General features: G+C 35.1%; 1 protein-coding gene across 16 annotated transcripts; it reads left to right on the top strand.

Annotated features, from left to right (window-relative positions):
* Positions 1 to 2,883: 2,883 nt before the first annotated feature.
* On the top strand, positions 2,884 to 26,882 carry LOC124306196 (protein ECT2). Of its 16 annotated transcripts, none has more exons than XM_046766555.1 (18): positions 2,884 to 3,260; positions 7,293 to 7,503; positions 8,414 to 8,549; positions 8,652 to 8,861; positions 9,112 to 9,258; positions 10,451 to 11,599; positions 12,998 to 13,132; positions 13,359 to 13,602; positions 15,291 to 15,409; positions 15,475 to 15,871; positions 16,198 to 16,638; positions 17,190 to 17,344; positions 17,627 to 17,712; positions 20,355 to 20,447; positions 22,006 to 22,180; positions 23,199 to 23,317; positions 25,560 to 25,603; positions 26,011 to 26,882. In XM_046766555.1, the coding sequence occupies exons 1-17, from the start codon at positions 3,194 to 3,196 to the stop codon at positions 25,600 to 25,602; spliced, it is 3,927 nt and encodes a 1,308-aa protein (XP_046622511.1). In that variant the 5' UTR covers positions 2,884 to 3,193; the 3' UTR covers position 25,603; positions 26,011 to 26,882. The 16 variants fall into 16 exon arrangements, 15 of the variants coding, with proteins under 15 accessions (XP_046622511.1, XP_046622512.1, XP_046622508.1 ...); XM_046766556.1 differs by having other exon boundaries at positions 15,282 to 15,409; positions 20,355 to 20,393; XM_046766552.1 differs by having other exon boundaries at positions 15,282 to 15,409.
* The last annotated feature ends 279 nt before the right edge of the window (positions 26,883 to 27,161 follow it).

The raw sequence follows: 27,161 nt of genomic DNA, 5'->3' as shown, positions 1-27,161 counted from the left end.
AACCACTCGAGGATATGGTACATAGGTATATGTGTATTTATGACGTGTGTTTTAATTGTGTACAGAAAATATCGTGGGTAAATAGTAGAGACTGGAAAAAGCGATTTACGCGAAATTAATCGTACGTAAAAGAAGAAAATTCCTAAGAGGCAGCATAAGACTGAGGCGATAAATATCATAAGCAAGAAAGGTTGAGGTTACACCGTCATTGATCATCGATGAACCATTGGTGAAAGCACGCATCACCTATTAATTCGTTTCGAGGTGTCATTGGAAAAATAATGGACTTTAAATGATCGCCTCGGAATGTTGGTACGTACCCACTATAATAACGCAAATGATGATGATGTCGATCCTTGTGAATACCATGCACTCAGTTTCGTCTCATCTTCGATGGGTGAAACTGCGATTTGTCCATTCATCAGTATGATCGAATCCTCTCTTGATGATTGACGTGTTTAAGGAAGATTCAACACTTGTAAAGTCTACTGCAAAGATCAAAATTCCGTGAATTTATGGTTGTATTACTTGTGATAGAGTTGATAAACTGCGTTTTACCAATCAGGTGAAAGATCTGAACGCGAAACTGCTCTTATCACAGGCGATGAAGTCACGAAATCAAGTCCTTGCTCAAAAACATGGTGAACTGAAAAAAGGATGGGCAATAAACATTGAAGAAATTGTTTATCGAATCAAAACCCCTGTAGATATTGGAAAAATCTTGGAGAATCTTACAATTATTGTAGGGTTTTTGACATTCGCTTAATCTCAATAGAACATGAATCAGGACATCGATTCATCTTAGTTGATATTGCAATCAAAAATTAAAGCATGGATGTGGTTTTCTATTTTCACAGTTATCGGTTCTCAATTATTGTAATGTCTGAAAGTTGTATGGAAAACATCTCATATAATTGCCAATTGCCGTTATGACGCTGAAGCTAGCTGATGACATTCATACGAATTGCCACCAAAGTTAATTGCTCAACCCTTACGCTGCGCACTGGGGTCATAATGACAGCATGTTCAATGTTCTGTAACACCCTTGGTTTACACATGTTTAATGAGTTATTTTTTCCCATATTACAAAATTTCATTTTGCCAGAAATAACTAATTTTCCTTGAAATATAATAGTTAAAGAGTATCCCAGAATTTTTTGGAGCTATTTGAATCGATATCTTTGTTTCTAAGCAGTTATTTTTTACGCGGGGTCTCCAGCGAGCCTGGTGTGACAATGTTATACGCAAGAGGTATGCAGTGTAAGGGTTAAGAGGATGCCCTGATGGAATCGCAGTAGTAATTTCATGGAATTCATGCTATTTCTTTATTTTTCTGTCAAATGAAAAAATACTGGAGTAGTTTTGTTCAGGATTTTGTTTAGAATGGGTCTGTCAAGTTTTTTCTGGCGTTTGAGCTACTTGGACTTTGATATTCAGAGATATATACGTCGACGTCAAAATCGACCAGGGCACCCCTTTAACACTGTACAATTTGACATGAAAAGTTTCTTTGGTGTTACTACTAGTCACATATTAATTGCTGTCGATCTATCAATGGTCATATCCGGTATCATTTTGTTTCCTTAGACATTTTTTTGATGTGCATTTTTCAAACTCTTAGTAGATGTGAACCTTTAGACCACCGCTGATTTTAATCCTAGATTGTATATACGGTCCCGTTAACCACTCCAGCTGTTTTTTTTTCAGTACCGTTTGGTAGTTAATTGAATTCTTCACCAACTAAACTTCAACAAAATCGGATTTGCTCTTCACCATCCATTTCCTTATTAAAAAACGAAAAGATTTGTGCACTTACGAGTCCTATTATTGCTTTTAGAACGATTTTACAATCGAGAAACGCGTGGGGTTGATAGTGAACCTGCTCATGCGTTAGAGGGTAGAAAAAAAGATACATGTGCTCTAGGGTTCATGTATATTCAAATAAGCTACATTTAGATTATTTAACTATAGCTTGGCCAATATACTGACCAAGCGGGGGCCTAAAGTTTACAAGATATGCGCTTGTAGACAATTATCATTAAATATATATACATGACACATAAACATGAAATTATCAGGCCGAATTGATTGATCAAAATTTGGAATAATTCGCATTATAAAGGATAGCATTCTGAATTATTGCTACAACTAATTTTGAAGGATTTGCCTAGGGTAGCAGACGGAATTACCCCAGATCATCTCTCCTATCAAAAGCATTCTAAAGTTCCGATTATTCTGAAAAATTCAAAGATTTGGAATTCCGATTATTCAAACTTTTCCAGATCGTTCACAAATTTGAATCTTTTGCAGTTTTGAATCTTCGAAGTGATAAAACTCAATCTCATATTGAATGTTTTATGACCGTTGTCAATGTTTTAATCTTTCTGAACGGGTTTTCCATGAAATATCAACGGGGTTTGCCATGTTTTTGGGGCAACTATACATGCGTTGAATCCCGCGAATTTGCGACGACCTGCAACGTGTTGACGCCTTTTTTGTTTCAGCTGTTCCGTCGTCTCGACGATGACGACGATCATCGGGAGGAGCGATTTGTCGACGCGCGGTGGCGATTGCTAATGATAATCAACTAATAAACTGCTAGACAAAAACGAAAAAAAAATAGAAACCAACAGCTACAAACTAGCCGAGTGAATAATAAATATATCCAATAAAGACATTGAACAGACAATCGGCTAGTAAATCGTAAATAGTAAAAATATTCTCTTCCTTCCTACTTTTTCTTTTTATATATCTTCTTCCTCTTCTCCCTGCCGCCTCTTTCCCGCCTCTGACAAATGGAACGAGGCATGCACCTCGACAATTGAATAGCGGCAGGAGGGGAGGACGCACCTGACGCAAAGGTTCGTCGTTGAAACGATTACGGCGAGAACTGGAATTAACGGAAATTAGGCTGTAACGGCGGTAAAAACGGGTGAACTACGAAGAGAGGGGGAAATTTGAATAAAATTGTAATCGATCAGGAATAAAGAGAAGAGAATAAACAATATAAAAAGAGGAGGAAGAAAAAGGGAGAAACAGAAGGCGCGAAGAAACAGGCGACGGACTTCTTATTTTCGGGCAGCCGTAAAAACGACTGCGAAATAAACGCCGTCGTACCTGACGTTGTGTTGTGCTGTTCTCTCTCTACACGTTGACGACCCCGCCACCTCGACGCGCGATTACTACTGCCAAAATGGAAGAGCAAAGCGTGCACAGCAGTACCAGTGATATAAATAGTGAAGAGGCGGCCGCCACCGAACGTAAGTTACTTGCACACTTTGTTGAAGACACACACGCGTGTCTCCCCCTTCGTCCCTTCTCCATAACTTTCCTGTAAACTAGAGAAAAATTCAGCAGATACTTGTGCCCATCCTTACCGACCGAGTCATTTTCTTTACTCTGCATTTTGGGCCATGTTCTTCGGAACTCGGGGAATGTCCTAGATTTTAGTAGACGTATTGAAAATAAAAAGTGAAATGATAACTTGGTAGTATTTTCATCTTCTATTAACGCCAGAAAAAAACATCACCTTTACATATGCTCAAAATAGATTTCACACAAGCTCAGCAATGGCTATGAGTGACATGTTTCTGAAAAAATCACAAACGTATCTTTCCCATCCTTCCTTTACCAAGAGTTATCTGTAAACATGTTAATACGTGTTTGAGGCTTCGATTCTCTTGTTTTTGAGCGATGCTTCTGTCCTTTATCAACCGAATGAGTTTTTTATTTTATGCATTTTTGGGCCATAGTGGCCATGTCTGTATCGCCATGTTTGGGATCACCTAATCAATGAAACGAATTTTGGATAATACTCTTGAAACTATTCATGTGATTGGTTCATCTCACATTAGTCTCTATCAAATCTGTGCAATGTAAACATGTCCAATGTACCCAAGAAAGAGTAAAATGATGTTTTGGCACTAATGTCATATTAATGCCAGAAAACACATTATCACATTTATAGGCTCAGACTAGATTTCACATAATCTCAGCCAACTTTAGACCAACATGTTTTCTGAACCATCCAGAAGAACGATGACGTGGTTCGTAAAGACAGAGCTGTTGCCTGTTCGTAACATGACGCTGGATTCCTACTTTACCAAAAAAGATTATTGACATTACAGATTTTCAAAATTACCCTCAAACACATTCATTAAATTCAACTTCTTTCTTGCAGTGAATTAGTCGTTAAGAGATGAAAGCCATCGCGTCGAAGTTTACAGGAAAATTGAGAAAAAATAATAGTCATCAGCATTAGTGGGTCTTGGAAATATCCTATAATCTCATATTCTGACCTTTAAAGTTAGAATCGATTTAGTTTAATTAATGAAAAACATATTCTAAAGAATTGAGCCCTTAGTAGGCCAGAAAAATTAATTTCAGGATTTTATGCATTAATTTAACCCGACATCCAGTGACAAAGATGATGATAAATAAATTACAATGTCATGTTTTTTTAACGACAGTGAGAGCGAGATCGACAGACTTGCGAGCTTTGATCGTGCTGATGATAAGATAAAGTTATTAAGTACCATCCCAACCCATCCACTCTAATTTCAACCGAATCATTACGGACCTTGGAGCTGAAAATTTCCAACGAGTCTGGAAATATAATTGAAAACCTTAGACTCATTTATTTAGTAATGGTACTTATTTAATGATTGCTCAATCAAATGCTAAATTTGATCAATTATTTATCCATGGGATTACAATTTTTTTTGCCCAAGACTCAGCATAAATTGAGCAATGAAATTTTGTTATTGCTGTTAACTGTATACATTTAAATATTCCATTGTCGGGGCCGAAACTAAATTCGTAAGTTTTACTGTGCATTTAACGTCTGCTGTAAATATAATTTTCTTATTTTTCTTCCCTCTCGTTCACTCGCTGCTGTCTCTCTCTTTTGTGTCGTTTCTGCATAAACAAGAATTTTAATGGACGGATTGACGGAACCTTGATATATCGTTTTATTATTTTTAATCAAACAAAATTATTTGTATATTTATGTATCTATTTCCTAGGCATTGATAACAGTCGTTAATATAACGTACGTTTTCCTCATTTATTGTGCTGTTCTAGTTTAATTATTATTATTATTATCGTTATTATTTATTAGCGAACATTTTACATCAGTTTTCAGAAAAAATAATTTTCCATTCCTCCTTATTTCAAAATCTAAAACGGACAAGAAAAATGTTCTTTCTGTATTTGTGCATTTAGTGATCATTTTTATTGTCATTTACATTATCATTTTAAAAATATGTATCAAATTGCTGCGAGCCCCGGAAGCTGGTGCGTTTCAAACAACATTAGTTAAGTTAACGTCTCGTAGATATTATATATTCATGCTCATCTCTCTCGTTGTGCGACGTGATGATAATAGTCTAAGAGCTGGTGAACTTTTTAGTTACGTCATTTCATAAACAAAATTTTCCATCTTGTCATACTCTCTTAACATAGCTAATAATTGATTCGGAAGTCTGCCTGGCCTCCAGTACTGGAGAACGCGGTGGGAGGGGCGCAAAGGGTTAAAAAAATCAATTGAAAAACGTCATTTCATAAGCGCTAATTTTTTGTGTGGTAGCAGGGAATGATATTTTGAGTTGAATAGTAAAAATGGCAGACACCTCGGTCGCTGGAAAAATGGCGGCAGACAACAATAAAGACACGCGAAAATGTATCTAACTTACGTCATACTATAAGGGTTGGAACAAAAATAAACTTTTACAGGAAGTCATCCAAATTTTATATACGAAAGGACAGACAAATATCTTGACCCGAACACCGTGGCAGACAACGAAAAAGACCGGTAAATCCGCGCAGATTTGGAAGCGGGCGCTACAGTTATTTTCGATTACCATAATGTTATTTCGTTATATTGTTATATAGCAGGGTGAGGATATGTATTTTTAAGTATTATTCATGATTATTATTGTCATTATTATTATTCGTTATTGTTTTATTGTTATTATAAATAATTGATTGTGAAAGTATAAATACATTTTTCAAGCAGAAATACAAAATATACGTAAAAAAGGCGAATTTGTTTTTATACGTCTTCAAAATCGTCAAATAATTCGTCTGAACTGTTGCCATCGTTGTACTCGTTGTCGAAATTATTTTCAACGTCCTCGTCGTCTGTAAAGTTAAAAAAAGGTAATGAAAGTGTGGCAGTGACCGTATGCACGACTAGTTTATAAAATAAATATGTATACGTGCAACATCCATGTCTTCATCTTGACTCGTGATTTGAATTATTACGTCATTGACTAAGGGTGGTGATATTTTGAAAATACATTTCGGAAAAAAATTTCCCACTCAGATATTAAAATTATACCGTGTACAACACGACGTATGAGGCCTAATATTACTAAATAACAATAAAAAATAATTTATAATAACAATAAAAAAATAATATATAATATAATAATATATAATAACAAGTACATTCTCGATAGCTGTGAGACTCTTATATCCGAGACAGCCGATTCATGCACTACAATTTTTGCTTCAGCTTTTCTGAATACATAATAGAGATAGTACTATATTTTTATGGATTTTTTGAACCTTGCTCGAACTCGTGAAACCATACGGCGTTTTGTGAGTTCGAATCTCCTGGTATTTATAGATTTTTCTTCGTTTGTTATTTTTTTTTTTTTTTTTAAACTTTTTTTTTATTCAATCGAATGTCAGCATCTGCACACAATTTATTAATTGCGTGTAGATACTATCATTTGATGTATAAAAAAAAAAGAAAAAAAACCGGTGCGGTAGGAGAAGCGGAGAAATAAGGGGAGGGTTGATGTAGCAGCGCGGCTTCCCACCATGGCTTCACGCCGAGCACAAATCGCCGAGAGCACGAGCTTCGTAAGGCGAGCGTCGGATGGCTCTACTGTCGACCGACGGTAGAGCCATCATACGGAATTACGAGTCGCGGAAAGTTTTGCTTCAAGCGGCCCATAAGCCGTACGCTTCGGTATAACATAATTCCAAAGAAGAATGAAGGCTTCTGAATTCTTATTTGTACAGTTTTATTTGTACACCGCTTGTAAAAGATATGACTATTTTTTATCTCCCACAAAAGAGAACTGGAAGAGGAGTTTTCTTGGCAGAGAATATATTTGAACATTTATTTTATCATTACATTCCATCCATGATGCTGAGGACAGAATGTAAATAATTTTTTTTCCCTTCTTTTTTGTTCATTCATTGATTCATTTATTTATCTATTTATGAATAAACTTCTCTTTGACCCTCATTGTTTATTTTCTTCTTATTCTTTAACACAGCTCTGATCATACCGAGAAAAAAACGAATATGTCTCGTCGGAAGTACAGGAGAAGATCCGGCCCTTGGAGCTGCTGCTCAACAGTTCAGCGTTCCTGTACTGAAGTCAGAACAAGGGACGGAGTACGTCGAAGACACAACTTACTGCACCTATTACATACTAAGCAAATTCGAGGGAGCAGATTACGACACTCTCCACAAAACAGCTCACAGGTAATATGTTACTTGAACAGGAACGAATCGAAAGGTAGGAAAAGAGGAAGAACCATAACGAAAACAGATCCTTATTCAATAGAAATGATTTTAAACAAATTCAAATAACGCCACCCGAGATATCGAAAATTTTGGGAAAGGTTTTATAATTAGAACGTTTAGAATACTCAAACCATTGCTGTTTTTCGACTCATTTTGCTCTTTGAACAAATCACGCAAAATCTGTGTCTAAAACACAAAAGTGTACGGATTTTGAATGCTCTGATTACAAAACCTTTTCTCAAATTGTTTATATTTTAGCTTGAGCTATTCGAATCTATGCAAAATTATTTCTATCGCGGAGCTCTTAACTTTGATTCCGACGATTCATCTTTAAGAACGATTATCTTCGATATATTACGTCCTCTTGAAAACAAATAGAAAAAGAAATCTTTTACTTCGCTATAGAAATCTGTGTTTGACAATCAAATTGTGAAACTTTATTTTCTCATTTTGTTTTCTTTTACTCGCTTTTCCATCCGGTTCTTTCTCGGTAAGTCTTAATCAGCTACCAACGATAATCAAATTATCAGTGTATTTTAGAGATCTTGAGTGATAAAGAATCAGGGAGAATTTAATTTGGGTAAAAATCTGAAGTTATTAATACAACAAAGAAAAAAATGTCAACAGAAAAGTATTTTCAACTCAATAAAAGTTATTTACCTAGCTTGACCGAAGTGACGAACAATTCGTGAATCGAATTGTTTCAATTCGAACAAAAAATATTTGGTGCAAAAAGCAGCAACATATCTTTCATTCTTATTCATACATTTGTAAGATCAATTATTTTTCTTCTCTCAATAATGATTTTCATCCGTATAATAACATATTTGATTTTATTTTATTCCACTCTGTCCTTCGATTTGTCTAGAATACTAGGACCAACGGCGCTTCTCCAGCTGGCGGAGAAGAAAGAGTCCCTGCCAAGTATCAACAGGCCGATGTACACCCAATCGATGCTGGGAACGATTGTTGTTTTCACCGGTTTTAGAAAAAAGGAAGAATTGGTGATTACCGCGGTTCTTTTACCTTCTTTGCAATACTATGACAACTTTTTTTCCCTTACCTTTTGCATTTATTTACTGGTGAAAATTACATTCTCATTGCAGACCAGACTGATAAACATGATTCACAACATGGGTGGCAGCATAAGGAAGGATATGGGAAACAAAGTGACACACCTTATTGCCAATTGCTGTGGGGGAGACAAATACAGGTATGCCATTACCTTTAGGATTCCAATTATGTCCTCGGATTGGGTGCTTGAACTTTGGAATGCGAGGGACGACGTTGCGAGCAGCAGTTCCAACGACAAACTGGTAAGCAGATTTTCAGACTCTTCAACTTGTGTTCCATTCAGAGTTGCCACTCTGCCTGAAAAACATGGAATACTAATGCTTATAAAGTTTCATTTTAATGCGACGGTCTTGGGTTGCAGGGAAATTTTTATTTCAACGGCTTAAGATAGTCGTAATAATCTCCCCAATGAATTGTTATGACTTATCATCTGATATTAGTATTTACTATACTTTTCTTTCTCAACCCTGACGCTCACAATATTCTTCACAGATCGCAGATTACAAACTTAAGCCATTCTTTGGAGCGAAGGTGTGTTTCTTCGGTTTTCCCGACGACGAAAAGACGCACATGTACGAAGTGCTTCAGCAACAAGGCGGGGAACCGGCTGAAATCGACGATCCAAACTGCACGCATGTGGTGAGTCAGAATTTCTTTCCTTCTCTCTTTTTTCTATGGGGGAAAATTCTGTCACTCTTCAGGCCGATCAAATTATGCTGTTTTTGGCTGCAAAGACAAGTTTTTTCCACTTCAGTCAGCATTTAAAAAAATAACGAATATTCACATTATATTTCAAACCCTTATAGGTACCATTCACATAGCAGTGAATGAACAATCTCAGTCTCAGTGTTATACTTAACGATTAACAGTCAATCATACCCATATTTATGAAATTCATGAAAACATAAACGTTATTAAGGAGTTTTGAGTGTGCCATCCGAACTCCTAAAAACGTTTGAGTGCTTTTGAGGACTCAGCATTGAACTGTAGTTGCCGATATCAGTGTTTGCATACTCAACCTGATAAAAATATTTCCAATCTTTGAAGAAAATCATGGTCTCGCTGAAAATCTTAAGTGTTTTCCAAAATGCTTCAGTTACTGCTACAATTCTGAACGTAATTTCGATAATTTACAGAAAATGATATAAAACCGTAGAAAACTACATCTTTGCAGAATAATAAATTTCAATACCCCTGCTTTATTGTATTTCGGAAAGTTTGGCAGCGTTGATAACGAGCGGCAAAATCTACAACTACAGCTACACGACCGCGTTTGCATATTATGTTGTAAAATAGACAGCATGCTCAAAACTCCTTAACAAATTTTTCCTAAATAATTGTTCCTTTGGTAAGAATGTTTGACGTGAAATAACGTCCAACAGTTCTAAATTTGCATTATCGATGAAAACATTATTCTTTATGATATTTCGTCAGGCGAATTCTGACTTGGGTAGAAAAATCAAAGTAGCTGCTGTTAGACACACTTCGATTTTTATTTCGGCTCTACGCTGGTTTTCGGAGCTTGTTGGATATCGGATATTGTTTCACGCCACAGAAAATAACGGCAAGAGCTGCTGTAGTATAATTTCACTTTCAACAAAGTTCTAATAACCGATAATTCAGCCCGCGGAAATCATGTGTCTACATGTCTTGCAAATACAAATACAGCTATGATTAGCTCTTGATATAATTTTGTCCATCTTCGCATTCTTGACATTTTGAATATCTCTCATGTTATTTATCGCAACGCTTTTTGTGATTGTTACCATGACCCTAAACTTTTATTTTATTTTTTTTATTTCCATTTTTCTCGCACGCTTGCTCTGCTCAGGTGACTAACAATGATGGCGGCCAGACGAGTACTTTGGATAAATCGAGAGCCTCTTGGTATCGATCATACTCAAAACAAGAGTTTAGATCGCTGACCTCTGAAAGATCATGTGACATTGAATCAAGCCAGAACTTTTCATTTGTCTATTACAACCCTTACACAAATGAGAAAATACCAAACTCTTGTCCGAGTTCAATATCTTCAATACATTCGCAGCGCTGTTGCAACTGCCTCTGTCATTTTTGCTTCTGCAATTACAACTGCGAAAAAAATTCAACCATGGTCAGGCGCAAAAGGCGGGCTGATGATTCTTCGTCTTCGCCTCGAGATGATTCGACAATGGAAAAATTCTGCGTCACAGGATTTCCCAAAACCTCAAAACATTGCCAGCGACATCGCGCGCCCAAACATCCTCGATATGATTCTGCCATATCTTTGAACGACAGTTCAATCGACGGAGGCGGAAATTATCATTCGGATGACTCTGGTTATTCAGCATTGAATTCTTTGGGATCAAGCATGTTGAATTTGACCCAACTCTCTCTTTCTCAGGCTTTTGATAATCCCACCAATCTTAGTTTCGCCTCGATTCGCTCTCCATCTCGGATTTTTTCCACTGTCAAAAATTTGTCCAAGCAGTCTAGAAGATTTCTTACTCCCAGGCGATATGTTTTATTGAAAAGACACAGCTCTTGTGTCTCTGAATCGACACAAACTGCGAGGCTCTATTCGAATCAGAATAAAAAAATCTTCAGAATCTATTCCCACCCAAATTTATCCCGGAATTCTTGCTCCGAGGAATCGCCCCGTCTATTACGGAAGAACAACAGTTTTTCAAGTCTACGTGACATTGGCAACAATTCTTATACCTCTTGGGCTTTCAATGTCTACCCTAAACGGGATAAAATTCAGAAAAATTCTTGCTGCTGCTGTTGCAGCAGAGAACGATATCTTGTGAATTATTTTCGTCGTATGTTTGGCATAAAATTCTATTCTGGTCTATTTGAATCAAAATCAAGTCTGCGAAATGGGGCTGCGAAATGTACAAGCTCGGTTCCATCAGCATTCAGCTATTCAAATGACCTTAAAAATCGGGCAAACGGAGCTGGCGAAAAAACGAAGAGGGATCACGAGAAGCCAGACAATTCGGTATATCTTTTATCTCCATTAAAATCCTAGTCATGTTGGGTCGTTGTGAAACTATAGATGATAGTTGTAAAATGGGAATTTTGGTGACGTGGAATATCTTCGTGTATCTATAATTAACACCGATATCATTACTTACTTTTCGAAAGTTTTTGTTTTAAATCTCCGATAATACCAGGTTCTTTTGTGAAGATGTTACACGCACAATTTAATATTAGTTTAAATGTGTCTGCATTTATGCAATTCATGGTTTTTGTATGCTTCTAATCGACTCAAGCCGAGGACGCTAGTTAGCCATCTAGTTAGTCATCTAGTTAGTATAGAGATCAATGTTCTCATGGTGGCACATCCTCTTGGGGATTATAGCCATACGGAAAAAGAATATTCTCATGGTTTACGCTTGGCAGAATCAATCTAGAAGTTAGCCACGAACAACGATGAAACAAAGTATTATCGATCGATAAAAATGTAGTTTGAATTATGTAATGCAAATGCATTTTGGTCAAATGTATCCCGAATTGTATAAATGCAGGTGAATTTCCTATAATCAACGTCAAATTGACCATTCAGCATTTTCACGATTTAACCCTATGTCTTTCTGGGCAACGGAAATTCTTTGTTACCTTGTGTGGTTATGGTGAAATGGCGAAAAAAGCTAGGAGGTGGCTGCATTTGTAAAGTCTGAAAAGTATTTTGGTCATTCAAATTTTGATCAATGCTCTTCCAGGCTTATTTTAAAGTCTTCCGAGGGCCTTCAGATTATTGCCAAGACTTTCAGACTCTTGAAGCGTTTAACAGGCATCCAAAGTCTACGGAAGTCATTTGAAATCCTCAAATGCGTAGATAAGTTGAGAACGTCTTTGCAGAACAACCAAAGATTCAAAGACTAAGATCTTTTTCGTCACTGTTTTTGTCTTCCCCTTGAAATTTATCATTTACGAGGCTGCTCTGGTGGAATTCGACGTTGACGTCTATGAAATCATGATAGTAAATTCGTAAAAATCATGCCATTTCTTTGTTTTTGCGTTAAATGAAAAGGTATTAGGTTGGTTTTGTTCAGAATTGCATGTAGAATGGCGCTGGTGTACCTTCTTTTGCGTTTGAGATACGTGAACCTGGAATCGATTAGGGCAACCCTTTAAAACCCTTCCCACGCGTCTCATTACATGTATGTGAAGCATTTACAATGTTAAAAAATGTTGATGTAAATAAAAACAGCTGTCAAAACCTCAACATTTTAATTTGTGTCTGAATTCTTAATTGTCTTCGTCAATTTCCCCTGTGTATTTTAGCCATGTTATTTTTGTTGTAATTGCCATTGATCGACACAACTTTCACTTTCATCGATATTGTTCTTTGTTTTATTTTGTATCTTAATTCAATCTTTCTCTTATCATTCAGGTCGTCGATGAATCCAACGTCAATTCGCTGCCTGACTTGGCCTCTGTGAGAGCCCACATAGTAAAGGCTGAATGGTTTTGGACCTCGGTCCAAAATGAAGGCGCCGCATATGAGAAAGATTACCTCTTCGAAGATGTAAGTCAATTATGAAAAATTTATCTAAACCATGTATATTTCTCAGCACCTCTGAATTTCGTCAAATTTTTGCTTCTATCCCGATGTTCTGTTTCTTATGTTTTTCATCAAGAAAAATGAAAACAGAAAAAAAGCAAACTCACAAAATACTTCCACCAGAAAAATACGACGATGAACAATTTCGACAAATCCATTTAATTTCATCTTCTTCTTTCTTTTTGACTAGTATTTGGAGTCTGTAATGTCCCCGATGGCGATGGCGAGGAGGGACAGTCAGGCAGCAACGCCTAGAACCGCTTCGACGAAAAGAAAGCGCAAGAGAATGGCCGAAACTTTATGTAGTCTGGTACAAAACGGTGCTGATTCGCCGGCAGTTCATAAACGACGGTCGAGTATCAGTGACGCTGGTCATCTCAGCGTAAGTGGCAGCTTTCTTGACTGCACTTCGAGTCCCGACAAACAATTGGATGGTAAGAAAGTAGACTTTACTTGTACTTTTGCTGTTCCTTGAGTTTTTTTTATTCTTTGCTCGCAATTTACAGGTCCTTACTTTATCTTGAAATTCAATTTAGCTGCATATTATGTGCACCTTTGTTTTTTGATGTTTCCTTTTTTGGTTTTTATATTCTTTCGTTTTACAACTCGCGTATCTTCCTTCAAATTATATGGTTCAGTTTATCAGTCAAATACGGATTCTTTTTCTCTATGATTTTTGGAAACTTTTGAATTTTTATTTCGACTGTTGCGATTCCATTCTTGTTTGTACGTTTTTTTTTTCAATTCATTTTATCTTAAACTCGTAACCACGAATATTCTCCATGAAAATAAAACCGGGTTTGAGATCGATTTAAAGAGAATAACAATTTTGGAAAACACGATCGAAAAGAGTAATTTTTTTTTTTTCTCAATTTGCGCTTAAAGCTTGCATGGGTGTTAAAGTTGGATAGAGATAGACAGTATACACAGTATACAGTAGACTGTATCAAAAAAATCGATTATTTTTTTCTTTAGAAATTCATGTCGAAAATATTACTAACGAAATCACGAAAAAAAGTTGCTGTCCAAGCATTGGCTCTTAATATTAATATTCAGAAGTGCTTCATCGCAATTTTCTATTTCCCATTCAAATAACATGGGAATATTTATTTTAACTTTGGTATTTTATAACTCATCAATGCATTAGTGTACTGATAGGAGGTCAAAAGATCAAAAGCTTTTTAAGGAGCTTGAATAACTTTTGAAAGAGTAGAATTATCATAAAATGATGAGAGATTTTTTTTTGTATCCTTACAAAAATACGTGTTGATCCTATCAGTACACTAATACGTTGACGAGTTATAAAATTCCAATGTTAATTAAAAACAATTTCCCATGATATTTAAATGGGAAATAGAAAATCGCAATGAGGCACCTCTAAATATTGATATTAAGACCTAAAACTTGGACAGCATCTTTTTTTCGTCATTTCGGACAATATTTTTGATTCGAATTTTGAAAAAAACAATAGTCGATTTTGTTGATACAGTCTGATATACAGGGTTCTCGTTTTCTCTTTTTCTTTTTTTACTCACGTTTAATCAGTCTAACCTTTGAAAAATTCATCATTTACTTTTACTACTCTGATTTTTATATAGAGAATTTAAATCTTCTTTGAAAATAATAACTAAAACTAACTCTTGGTTATCACTAACGATTTTCTTGCTTCTGTTAGGTGGAAAATAAAAATAATGAATTAACTAATAGTAACTCTCAGTTCTTATCCTGAGTAAAGTTCTTTTCACTTCTTTCAAGTTAAAAAAAGAATACAACGAGGTTCATTTGTTTACATAAATTTTACTCGAATACTTCTTTAATGTGCGAATTTTTCTGGAGATTTTTTTCTCTACTACCACACAAACATAAATATTTGAAAACTCTGTGAAGCGTAAAAGATGAATCAAGAACCCTGGTTATTATAAGTATAATAATAATAATAATAACAAAAATAACTCCAACAACGTAGGTTTGCTTCTTTGAATATAACGGTGATAATGTTAGTTGAATAAATTCGGGTAATTGGATTGATCGTGAGAAAACTAACTGTATAATACGAACCATACTACGAGAGGGAAGAAACAGGGTGCTTATTTAACTACCGGTTAACCGACAGCAATTCCAGAGGTTGAAGCGGTGAGCACAGAAGCGGGAAGGAAAAATCTCTCGCCTAGGCATCAAGTTTTCCTTGAGCTAGTTACAACGGAGTCAAACTACGTGGGAATCCTCAGTACGATTATGACGGTAAGGTTTTCTGTTTTCCTCCAAGATTTTCCCCGAATAAGCCGCGTATTTTCATTCTCGATTAGCTGTTCAAAGAACCGCTTGAGGACTTGATAGAAATGAGCGGCGAATTGTTGAACAGCACCGAAGCGAAGATAATATTTGGCAACTTTCCACCGATTTACGAAGTGCATAAAAAGATGCTCGAGGAGCTCAGGTATAACGCTTCTCACTGGGCAGAAGACGTCAGCATAGGGAATATATTTTTAAAGTACGCGCCTGACTTGGTCAAGGCATATCCGCCGTACGTTAATTTCTTCGAGAATACAAAGGAAATGCTCGATCAGTGCGATCAGAACAAACCGCGCTTTCACGCCTTCCTCAAAATATGCCAAACCAAGCCCGAATGTGGCAGGCAGAGCCTTAAGGAACTTCTTATCAAGCCTGTTCAGAGGCTACCCAGTATTAGCTTATTGTTAAACGGTAAGTTGAAACTTTATATATGCTGTTATGAGTCAAGACAAGTTAGGAATCTAGTTGAATTTCTTTTCAATATTGTTATTTCAATAACGCGAAAACTGCTGGACTGATCGAATTCCAAATTTCACCAATTCTAAGTTGAGGAAAACTGTAGCAATTGAAACCAAAATCATAGAAATCCGTTTATCTGTTCGTGAGATATCGTTTCAACATTTTTCAAATTGTTATTTTCTTATTTGAATAACTCGTAGAATACTACTTATAATGATTGAGCTCAAAACTAAATTAGTTCTAAGTCGACGTAAAACCTTCTCTACTCTCATTTTCAGATATTCTTAAGCACACAAGTAAAAGCAATCCTGACCACAGTGCGTTGGAATTGTCGATAAGTAGTATAAAAGAAGTAATGACTTATATAAACGAGGACAAGAGAAAAACGGAAGGGCAATTAGTGATGTTTGACATATTTAACGACATTGATAATTGCCCAGCTCATTTAGTATCTTCACATCGTTCTTTCATTGGCAAATGCGAAGTGATGGAATTGGGCGAAGGTTTGAGCGGGCGAGGCGATCATCTCGTCCTGTTCCTCTTCACCGACACTTTGGAAATATGCAAGAAACGCTCAAAAGCTTTCAATTCCCTGAAAAGTCCGAAGGAAGCCAATGGTCTTCATCCCACTAAACTTAGCCAAGGAAAACCGTACAAACATATAAGAATGCTCTCCCTTAGCACGATAAAAAAGGTCGTCGATATTCGCGAAACTGACGGTTAGTCTTATGTTATTTATTCTCGGAAACGATGGCAATTTTACATTGCAAAGGAATCTAATTTTGGAATATTGGATATCAATTTTCCGACCGTAGTGGCTCAGATGCGAGCACTCGAGTCTACGGAGCGGGAGGACTCGAGTTCAAGTCCCCGGCTTATCAATGAGGCTTTCTGAACGGCAACTCGCAAAAATTTAACACGGGTCACGCGGTTCAAGCGCTGAGTTGCTGGTCGGCGGTTTGAACTCGGTTCAGTTACACTCTAGCCAGATTTCGTGCAGTTTTCCTTGTCCCTCATGCGGATGCGGGTGTTTCTATTGAAAATCTTAAGTCTGCTACAGCCGCATAATGTTTGGTTACTGATCCATCTTCCACTGCCCCGCACAAGCCAGAAAGTGGCTTTTGGGGACATACCCTATCGGGTATGGCGGGTGTAGGCAGTAATAAATAAAAAATGGAAAAATTTCTGTTGTGTCAAAAAGCCTGATCGGTCAGTCTATCTAACTGAAACTTTATTTTCATCTTTCCCCTTTCCGTTCGACAATTCGCAGAATGTCAGAAGGTGTTCGCGCTGATGGTGAGAAGTAATCAAGAGTTGAAGGAGAAATTATTTTCATTTACGATAACTGACGAGGAAGTAAATAAAACTAATTATCTCAGAACACTCTGCCGGCAAATGGCTAATTCCGTTTGCAAAGCAGACGCAGTAAGTTCTATGCACATATTTTTCTTTTTTTTCTTCCTATTCCTCAAATCTTCGTTGCTTATTTATATTTTATTCAGAACGTGTTTGGAATACTGTTATTTTTTAATTGTTCATCAAACTTGCGTGATTATGTTTTACAAAAATATGTGACGAATGAAATGAAATAAAATTCAGTTCTTTCAGTTGCTCACATTCGTCCTTAGCCCGGCTTTACTGTTTGCCCATTTTCAATTTCGTATTCTCATTTTCTTTTTCCATTTTTTATATAGTTTTCTTTTTCAGGACACATTTTTAATCAGTTTGGATTCTCATCAGCTTGAAATTGACACGAGCGACGTAGCCTTAGGAACTTTAAGTAAAGCATTTAAGTAAGTTTTATTTATTCTATCCTTTCACCTCTATTTATTTTCTTTTTCGTAAAAACTCTCATACAGTTTTCTTTGCCTATAAATACACACAGAAACGTACACATGTTGTATCATCTCTCTCACTATTTCTGTGTATATCACTGTCTCTCTTTAATTTCGTAATTGAGATTACATTATTTTGCAGAAAAAAAGCAAAAAATCTTCTCTTCTCTTTTTTAATTCAATGTAGTAACAACAGCACTTATAATAGTAATAACAACGATAATAACAGACAACACGACAGTGCAGTAACAATGATAATATTATTATAGATCACTTATAAACGGTTTTTTTTTGTTCCTTTTTTGTAAACTTTGATAAGCAATTTCTCCTGGACTTTACGAAATGTTGAACGATATGTTGAAACTTGCACAGATTTACGAAAATCGTCGTAAGAGTCAGCCATACCGGCTAAATTCTCTGCAATTTTTTTGCAGGACACATTCTCAGTTATTAGAATTTAATTAAAGATGAAATTATACTTCGGTAGCTCGTGCGGTAATTTTCTTTGGCGTAAAATAATATTTGATATCCAAGGAGTTCAGAAAACTAACGTAGAGCCGAAATAAACTTTGGAGTCTGTGCCTAACAGCGGCCATTTCCATTCTTCCACCAAAGTTTAAATTCGCCTGACGAATATCCAAAAAAAACGAACAAAAAACAATGCTTTCCTTGATTATGCGAACTTAAAATTGTCCCGTTGTATCTTTATCATATAATTCATAGATACCGTTTCATTCTCGTGAATATAACCCGCGAAATTTACTTTTACGTGTTTACAGGTGTTCCAAAAAGAAATGGGTACGATTGACTCTTAAAATTGGCGATTTTGTTTAACCGAAAGTTGAACCGTGAAATCAATAATTTGTAAGATGTACATAAGAATGTTATGAAAAATCAAAATTATAATTGAAAAATAAATCTGACAAATTTCAATCTTGTTTGCCATACTGAAAGCAAAAAAATGTTTCATTGTCATATTAAATTTCTTATCATACTCGCTCATTCTTTATTTTTTTTCTTCTTATTGCATAACTGTCGTTCGTTGAATTTTTCTTCCAATTTGCATATACAAACACACACACGTTTAACTATACATCTATACAGGGTGAGGCATTTAAAGTGTTACCGAGCAATAGCACTCGATCTATTGATGATATCCAAAAATGTTTGAGATTAAAGTTATATGGTTCGAGAAGGCCTACAATACAAGATCATTCTAGTTATGTAAAGTATAAAAATAGTCCAAATATCAAATCAAATCGGAATAATCACTTACAATGGTTTCGCTAACCTTGGTTTGGGTCAACATGCAGAAGATGCTTGAAGCGATGACCCTCGACTTGACTATAAAAAAACACGAGACAGACGTCGAGCGATTTGCAATGAAACGAATGCAAGCAGCAGATAAATGGAAAAAGAAAGTGGAATTATTCTGGGCGTGTATTAAAATTTTCACGTCAACACAAGTCCATCCGTATCACATTTCATCACATCAAGATTTGTATGGCAATAATTTTCTAAATCCCGTCAATTTCTGTAATTGGATTCGTTGAAAAATAAGCACAGATGTCTCGTTATTTAGGTATGTGCTTATTTCTGACAAAGCTAACTTTACAAATACTGAAATTTCGAATAGGCGTAATATGCACTATTGGGCAAATGAGAATCCTCGATGAATGAGAACCATTTCAACATCCGTGATCCGTTAATTGTTGGTGCGGCATTGTCGGCGATCACGTAATTGGTCCATATTTTTTTGAAGACCGCTCGACTGGGCAAGTTTATGCAAAATTTCTGGAAAACGTCCTGCCACCATTACTGAAAGACGTGCCTTTGCATTTTCGGATGAACATGTGAATGCAACACGACGGTTCACCATCCCATTATGCTCTGTATTCGAGACAAGTGATGAGTGAGATTTTTGCCAAAAAGTGAATAGGACAAGGCGATTCCGTAGCTTTTGGACACCTTGTTCGGCAGATCTAACGTCACGAGATTATTTTTCATCGGGTTTTGTCAAAGAACGCGTCAACCTGATGACACGAAAGAAAGAATGCGCCGAGCATGTGCCGAAATTACACCACAAATGGTGGCTGAAGTTAGAAAGTCTTTTCATCAGCGAATAAACAAGTGCTTACGAGTCGAGAGTCATCGCTTCGAGCATCTTCTATAGATTAACCCAAACCAAAGTTAGTGAATCCCTTGAAAGTGGTTGTTCCGATTTGATTCGATTTTTGGAATACTTTTATACTTTGCGTGATTAGAATGACCTTGTATCGTAGGTCACTGATTTTGTCTAAAAGTCAGTGATAATGTCATTGAAAAAAAAATACACGGTTCCAATTAAAAAAGTGAAACTGACCTTGACGAAGCTTCAGCGCCTCCACCGAAAAAAAAATAGGATCGTCCAGTATGACGGCCTTCTCGAACAATTTAACTTTCATGTTGGATATCATCGATAGTTTGAGTGCTATTGCTCCGCAACACTTTAAATTGCCCACCCGGTACATACACACACAGATATATTATTTGTAAATTTCTTTGCATGTGCGATGAAACAAAACAATTAATGGGGCGTCGTACCCGCGGTTTGGTTGCAGGAGCCTATTTCATAACTTTTACCTGGAGTATATGGACCCGTATGTGTTCCTACTCAATAGCATGTGTGAAACCACGTTACATGTCCCACTGCCGTCAGTTTACAACCCAATTATCAAGGCTGATTATTTTTTATTTTTTCGCTTCTCGTCTCTACAAACAGAAAAAAAAAACAAAAAACAACACCCCCGCCTTTGCACCCTTTTAGTTGTTTTATTTTTTTATTTTTCTGCAACCTTTAATCCCAACCAATGCCGCCGCTTTCCTAAATTCTGCCGCTTTTATTATTATTATTTATTTATGCATCGTTCGATTTATTATTTTCATCTTGATCGTATTTCAGTTGGATGGTATTTTATCTATCGATTAGAACCTTGTTTCTTTTATGAGAGTTTTACTATTTCAATGGTGAAATTTTCCCGTTCTGAGATATTATATTATCCTGCACGATCGGTGTTTCGTTCTCCCTTCGTTTGTTGTTTCATTCTTCCAAATTTATTCTATCAACTATCTTAAATCTCACAGATAGAAAAACATGGACGAAAATCTGTTCCGAGTCTCCAAGTAATTTTTCAAGTAATATTCACTAATATTTTTCCTTGTCTCTGTCCGTTTTTTTTTTTTTTTTTTTATTACATGTTTTCTATCTTTGATGTTATACGAATCAAATTTCCACCATCTGTTTTCACTTATTTTTGTTCAGTTTTCAGTTTTAGTTTTTCGCAATTTTCTTATTACTTTATTTTATAGTACGAAATAGAAATAAAATTTTTGCAACAGTTTCGTAAATATTTCAATGAAATACGATGTATGATCCTGAATTCTACAGGATACAATTATTTGTTCATTAAATCGTCCATTTTCCACGCTTTTTGAAATCACTGCAGTGAATTTCTCACCACGTTTCACTCTCGTGTTATTTTTGCGTTTTCTTTTTCTTTTTTTTTTTTTTTTTCGAAGTTTGGTAATACTGTTGAGCTTTTATCTTGAACAGTTTCTTTAAGTTTTTTTTTTTTTTTTTTTTTTTCCTACAAATTTCAGCTCAACAAAATAGAAGTCCTGGTCATTTTTCATCTTTTTAAGGTTGTCAATAGAAAACCACGCATCAAGTAATCGAATAATCAATTGTACATGTAATAATAAATCGTCGGGTGAAACGTGGTGGTACAGAACAGAAACAAGAAACAATTTAAAGAAATTCGAAGCTTGAATCCTCTTGTTTGTCGTAAACTTTGCTATCGCTAGGGATGAAATTATTACGGTTAATATTATCGGCGTAATAATGCCGCGTTTGATTGGTCGTAAACAGAAAAAAGTAAAATCGTTACGTATCAAACAAGGAAGTCTATAAAAATATGAAAAAAAAAAAATAAATGAACAGAAAGAATGACCAGTAACGGCCCGAAGTACGTGAGATAAAATCAAATGCAAATATAAAAAAATACCCAAGCGAAAGAAAAGTTTAAATATTTGCAATATTTAACAAATGAAATTAAATAAAGTAAAATAGACTTAAGATGGACAAATTATTGTTTCTCGACTACATTAAATTTATGTTTTTTCTCTTTCCGATTGAACAACACCAACAAAAAAATGAACAAAAATAATAACAACAAAATTGAAAACTGGGCAAAAATTACAATGCAACGACAGGTTTGCTTCACGTACAAGGATGAAAGTCGGAAGGGCATTTAGCTTTAACAAAACGCCGAGTAAATTGAAGAGGGCAATGTCGACGATGATGTCGCCGTTTGGATCGACCAACAGTCTCACGCCTGCCAGCCAACAACTTGCCCAGATGCGGTTAGCCAGCTGTAATAACATTAACGTTAGTTGACATTTTTATTTTGCACGGTTCAATCATTCAATCGTATAATTAATACCATTTCATTTACGGATCAATCGGTCCGACCGTTGGAATGAAAAATTATACAAAGCGGCAAACCCGTTTAAAAAATCACCAGTAACGATATTTTAGTAAATGATGATAATCACCAATAAAAAAAACATCTCTACGTGCGATAAAAATTAATCGGAGCAAATTGGAACAACGCAAGCTACGATTTCAAACGACTACGACTATTTTGAAAAACATTTTGTGATTATAACATTGAAATGCTTAAACTCTGGCGTTAATGTTATTTATTACATATACACTTATTTTCTTCGGCATAGAGGTTCCCAGTGATCGCTTCATCAAATTTTTAGATATTGGTTTCTCCGGGATGTATAAAACTTCATTTCTAAAAGTATGGTATAACAAATGATCATCAACCATTAAAATCGCTATTTATAACTGTACTGCGATTTACAATACCTTGAACATTTTTCAAACCATTCGTGACAGTTTGGTCAACGAGCAAAATAAGCTCAAAATATTAGAATCGAACATTTTTAAAGTTCTGACCATAAAACTATTTCCAAAATTTTTGATACCTGAGTTTGTGCCATTTGAATTTGCTGAAAATCATTTGTATCATATAGCAGTGATCCGTTTCGTTCGAGTTCACCATCGTTTACGCAAATAGGATTACGGGATATTTTTTTAAACTCCTTTTTCTCTTTCCAACTCTAAATTCAGACGATGCCCGACGAATTTATCCACGATTTTGTCTCATTCGTTGGTTTTTTTTTTTTTTTCTTTTTTTCTTTAAAATCTACTTATTGTATTCCTGATAAGTAAAATTTTGTCATTCAATCCGAGTATCAGACAAAGCTATTAAATATTCTCAGTGGTTGCAGACGGTTGGACCAATTTGGTATTAAACATTAACAAATCCGGATCGAAATTTATATTTCTGCTGTTGTGTGTGTTTTTTTTTTCTTCTTATATTTTTCTTTTACAGGAATTGGGTAACGGCGGATCAGGATCGCCGACGAGAGACGAAGTATTGGTAGCTCCTATGTCTGTGCAACCCACGAGAAAGGCGAAATGCAGTTCACTCAGCATGGCGTCGTTGAGAAGGTTGTAACGATACTCAAGCATCTAAAAAAAAAAAAAAAAAAAAAAATTGCCACAGTTCATATTTAACTGATGCGCCGCTGTTTCAAGCTCTGCTGTTTTCACCCCGCATACGCTCGCCTCCATTTCTCACCTTCATCGCTAGTTTTGTTCTTGTTTTTGTACACAGCTTTTACTACATCTAGACAAACAGATTGTGTTTTTTCCCCTACCTCTTTATATTCTAAGGTACGAGGCTAAGATCTGATTAAATTGTACAATATTTAGCCAATAACTTGACGGGTAACAAATGTATTATTTTTTTTTTTTTTTTTTTTTCCCTTTTTTTACGGATTCTCTTTCGTTTTTCCGTCCACAATTTTTGCTTCTTTATGTCTCTTTCAATCGATCGGTCAAATTTATTATTATCCTCTAATACGTCGGAACGATCAAAAATTCTTGTCGGCCTATCGGCATTAGAGGAGAATGGATGAAAACTAGGGAAAGAAAATGTGAGAGAGAAGATGAATTTTCGAATAATGCGAATCGTCTAGTTATGGGGGAAAAAAAAAAAGAAAGAAACAAAACACCCAATGTCGAGATATAATCAAGCGAATATCTAATGATCTTTTGCACCGTTTTGTTTTTCGTTTCTTACTCCTTCGCTGTCGGTTCTTTTTCTTCTCTCTCACTTTCCTCAAAAACAAAAACAATGTTACATGAAAAAAGTTAACGATGGCTGCGCGTTCAAATCAATGATAGTAATAATAATCGATCGAAACATAAAAATGACGACAATAGTAACAATAATAATAATAACAAAAATTATTATAATAGTAACGGTAGCAATCATAATAACAATGATAATGATAGTAATAATAATTATGCCGGACAAATTTATTTATTAAAATTGAAATACCTAACGAAAAAAAAAAAAAAAAAAAGAATTACTGGTATACCAAACAATATTCAAAGACTAGAACGTAAAAAGTAAAAACGACAACTTGAATTGTACGTGTTCAAGTTGATGTTCGTAATTATCAGTATTATTATTAATGTTATCGATATTTTCATTATCAATATTATGATTGTTATTATTATTCTTACTGTTATCATTATTATTATTATTATATTTATTATAACCGAATAGTATTAGCTGTTACGTTAACTTTTAGTACTTTTTTTTGGGTCATTATATCTAATTTTGTCTATAATATTTATTTTTTAATTACAATTACCGTTATTATAATGAGTTTATTACTATTCTTATTATTTCTGGTACAATTATTAATACTATCGCTAAGTAATATTGCTGTTAATGTTTCTGATTATTATCATTAATGAATCACAAATCATATCTAAAGACATATTATAAATACACGCATAGTATTGTGTAAACTGCATATGATAGATTATTTGCATTAACTTTAACATTTTATAATTGTGTATCACACACGATCATTATCCACGCTATTCTCGCATCGTTACGCACACACATACTCATAATTTGAATATATTAACAGATAATCACGCCGGTTTGAAGATTAATATAAACAAATATTTATAATATAATACTTTGTTTTGTAATAATAACAAAAAACGACAGCAACAACATTAATAGTACGATACGATGTGATATGATCCGGAGATACGGTGAAATTCAACGACGCGAACGTGATTTTCTTGCTGTTTTTGTTTCCTCTTGGAATTTCAATGTATCTTGATTGACGTGTGTTCGTTTCAATTTCAATTTTTCTTATCTTTAATTTTTTTTCTTTCGTTTAGAGTGGGAGATCCGAGCATCGATTATGTACACAAACTTGTTAAATTTGTAGCGTCAGATAAAACTCAATATTTTCGGTTCGTAAAATGAACTAAGAAGATAACGTGAAGGTGAAAAATCTACGTTTCGCATGGCAAAAAAAGAAAAAAAAACGGCATAAAAAAATTGATTAGTCGTAGGAAAAAAAGAAGTTTTTAATTAAACAGGCAGCCACTCGCTTCACTTCATCCGCACATCACATTGCTTTGCGTTACGTACTAATCGGCAGATGCTTAACAATGACGATAATAATCGCTGCAATATTTTAATTTTATTTTCACTTTAACATCGTGCTTTTTACACAATGTTATTATTGTCCGTAGTGTTTCGTTAGATATGCATATTTATATCGAAATAGCTTGAATCTACAATCAGTACGAATCTAACTAATCTTTAATTTATTACTTTTCTTTTCTTTTTTTTTATTGTTCTACATTCCATCAGAAACTGTTCAGAGGAAGTTGTTCAGGACAAGTCCGAGCTCTGAGGTACAGTATAATATCCGCTCCATTATTATTCACGATTAATTAAATATCCAGACGCGCGGTTATTGACATCCTTAAACTCGGAAGATGCGATTTTGCGATGGTCAAAATGTACAATAACCTGCCGTATATAATTATAGAAGCTCTTTTTTCGTCAGTTACTTTACTCTTGTAATGATTCGATGTCGCGAAATGAAAGTTTGACAGCTTGCGTGACGTTTTCGGTGCCTTTGTTTTCGTTAAATTCACTCAAAACGATTAGCTATCACCAACTCCTGGTACTATTATCGGTTAACGATAAGATTTGAATAATATCTTGCATCCCCTTCGTTTTCGTTATCTTCTTTTTAAAGGCAGAATTTTTTTTTTTTTTTTAACCGTATTTTATCAAAGATAATACACCTCGACAGAATGGCCAGCGGTGCTGTACATTTGCCAAAAATATTCATCAATGACAGCCGCAAACAAGAACGACAACGTTGAGTTATATCTGGTGCATGGAGATACATACCTCTTAAATATTACTAGTACCGTAAAAATAATATTAGTAGTAGTAGTAGTAGTAGTGATAATAATAATGATAATAATAATAATACCAACAACAATAATAATAATCGAAATGTCGGATCGAATTTTTTCGCATTATAAATATAGAGCGAAAATAGCATGTACGCGAGAAAAGGAACAAGAAAACTGAGAACATAAATATGTGAAAGTAACTTGAAAACGTGATTGAATCACAAACGAAGACAATCACAAACGATAATAATAATTATTACTGTTATTTAGTTCCATCGATATTATTATTATTGTTACTGTTGTTGTTGTCATTATCCAAGTTACCTGTAGTTATGGCGAAAAATAATAACAATATCAACAGGCAAGACAAAGGTGGGAATGAAATGATATTTGTTAGAAAAAGAACGTACTTTGTAATAATTTATTGTTTGTAAGATACATTGGAATATTGGTACAGTATATACATAGTGTGTATTATATATTATAATTATGATGTATATACATATAATAGTTCTGACCCGGTGTTGAATATTTAAAATTAAAATCTATAACTATAACCTACATTTAGATGATAATGCGGTAATGATGATAATGAGTGAATAAATCTATAGATTAATTACATACCGGTGAGCGTAATGAACGGCAGCCTCGTGTGATATTGTTTCTATGATAAGTATGTAGTTCGACAAATGTTGTATGACGACGATGATGATAGTAATAATGAAGGTAATAAAGAAAAAAGTGGAGAAAAAAAAAAAAAAAATCTTTACTTTTGCCGCGTTTTGTTTCTCTTTTATTTTCGCGTTGTGCAGATTTCATTGCTCGATTATGTATACATAAACATGAAAACATACGGCAGCCTGAATTTAAAAATGTAAAGCATTTGCTCTCACGTGAGTAGATAACTGAACGATTGGATGAATGATTTGATAAATAAATTACAAATGGATGATAATAGGAGAAGAATGTACGTTGAAAAGTGGACACTAAAGCGTGTAGGTTGAATCCGAAGTTAAACAGAACAGATTGAATTGTCATATAA

The sequence above is a fragment of the Neodiprion virginianus genome, chromosome 5 (genome assembly GCF_021901495.1).
Source record: "Neodiprion virginianus isolate iyNeoVirg1 chromosome 5, iyNeoVirg1.1, whole genome shotgun sequence".
NCBI lineage: Eukaryota > Metazoa > Arthropoda > Insecta > Hymenoptera > Diprionidae > Neodiprion > Neodiprion virginianus.
The sequence above is the reverse complement of the archived record's forward strand: the minus strand, read 5'-3'. Positions and strand labels throughout refer to the sequence as shown.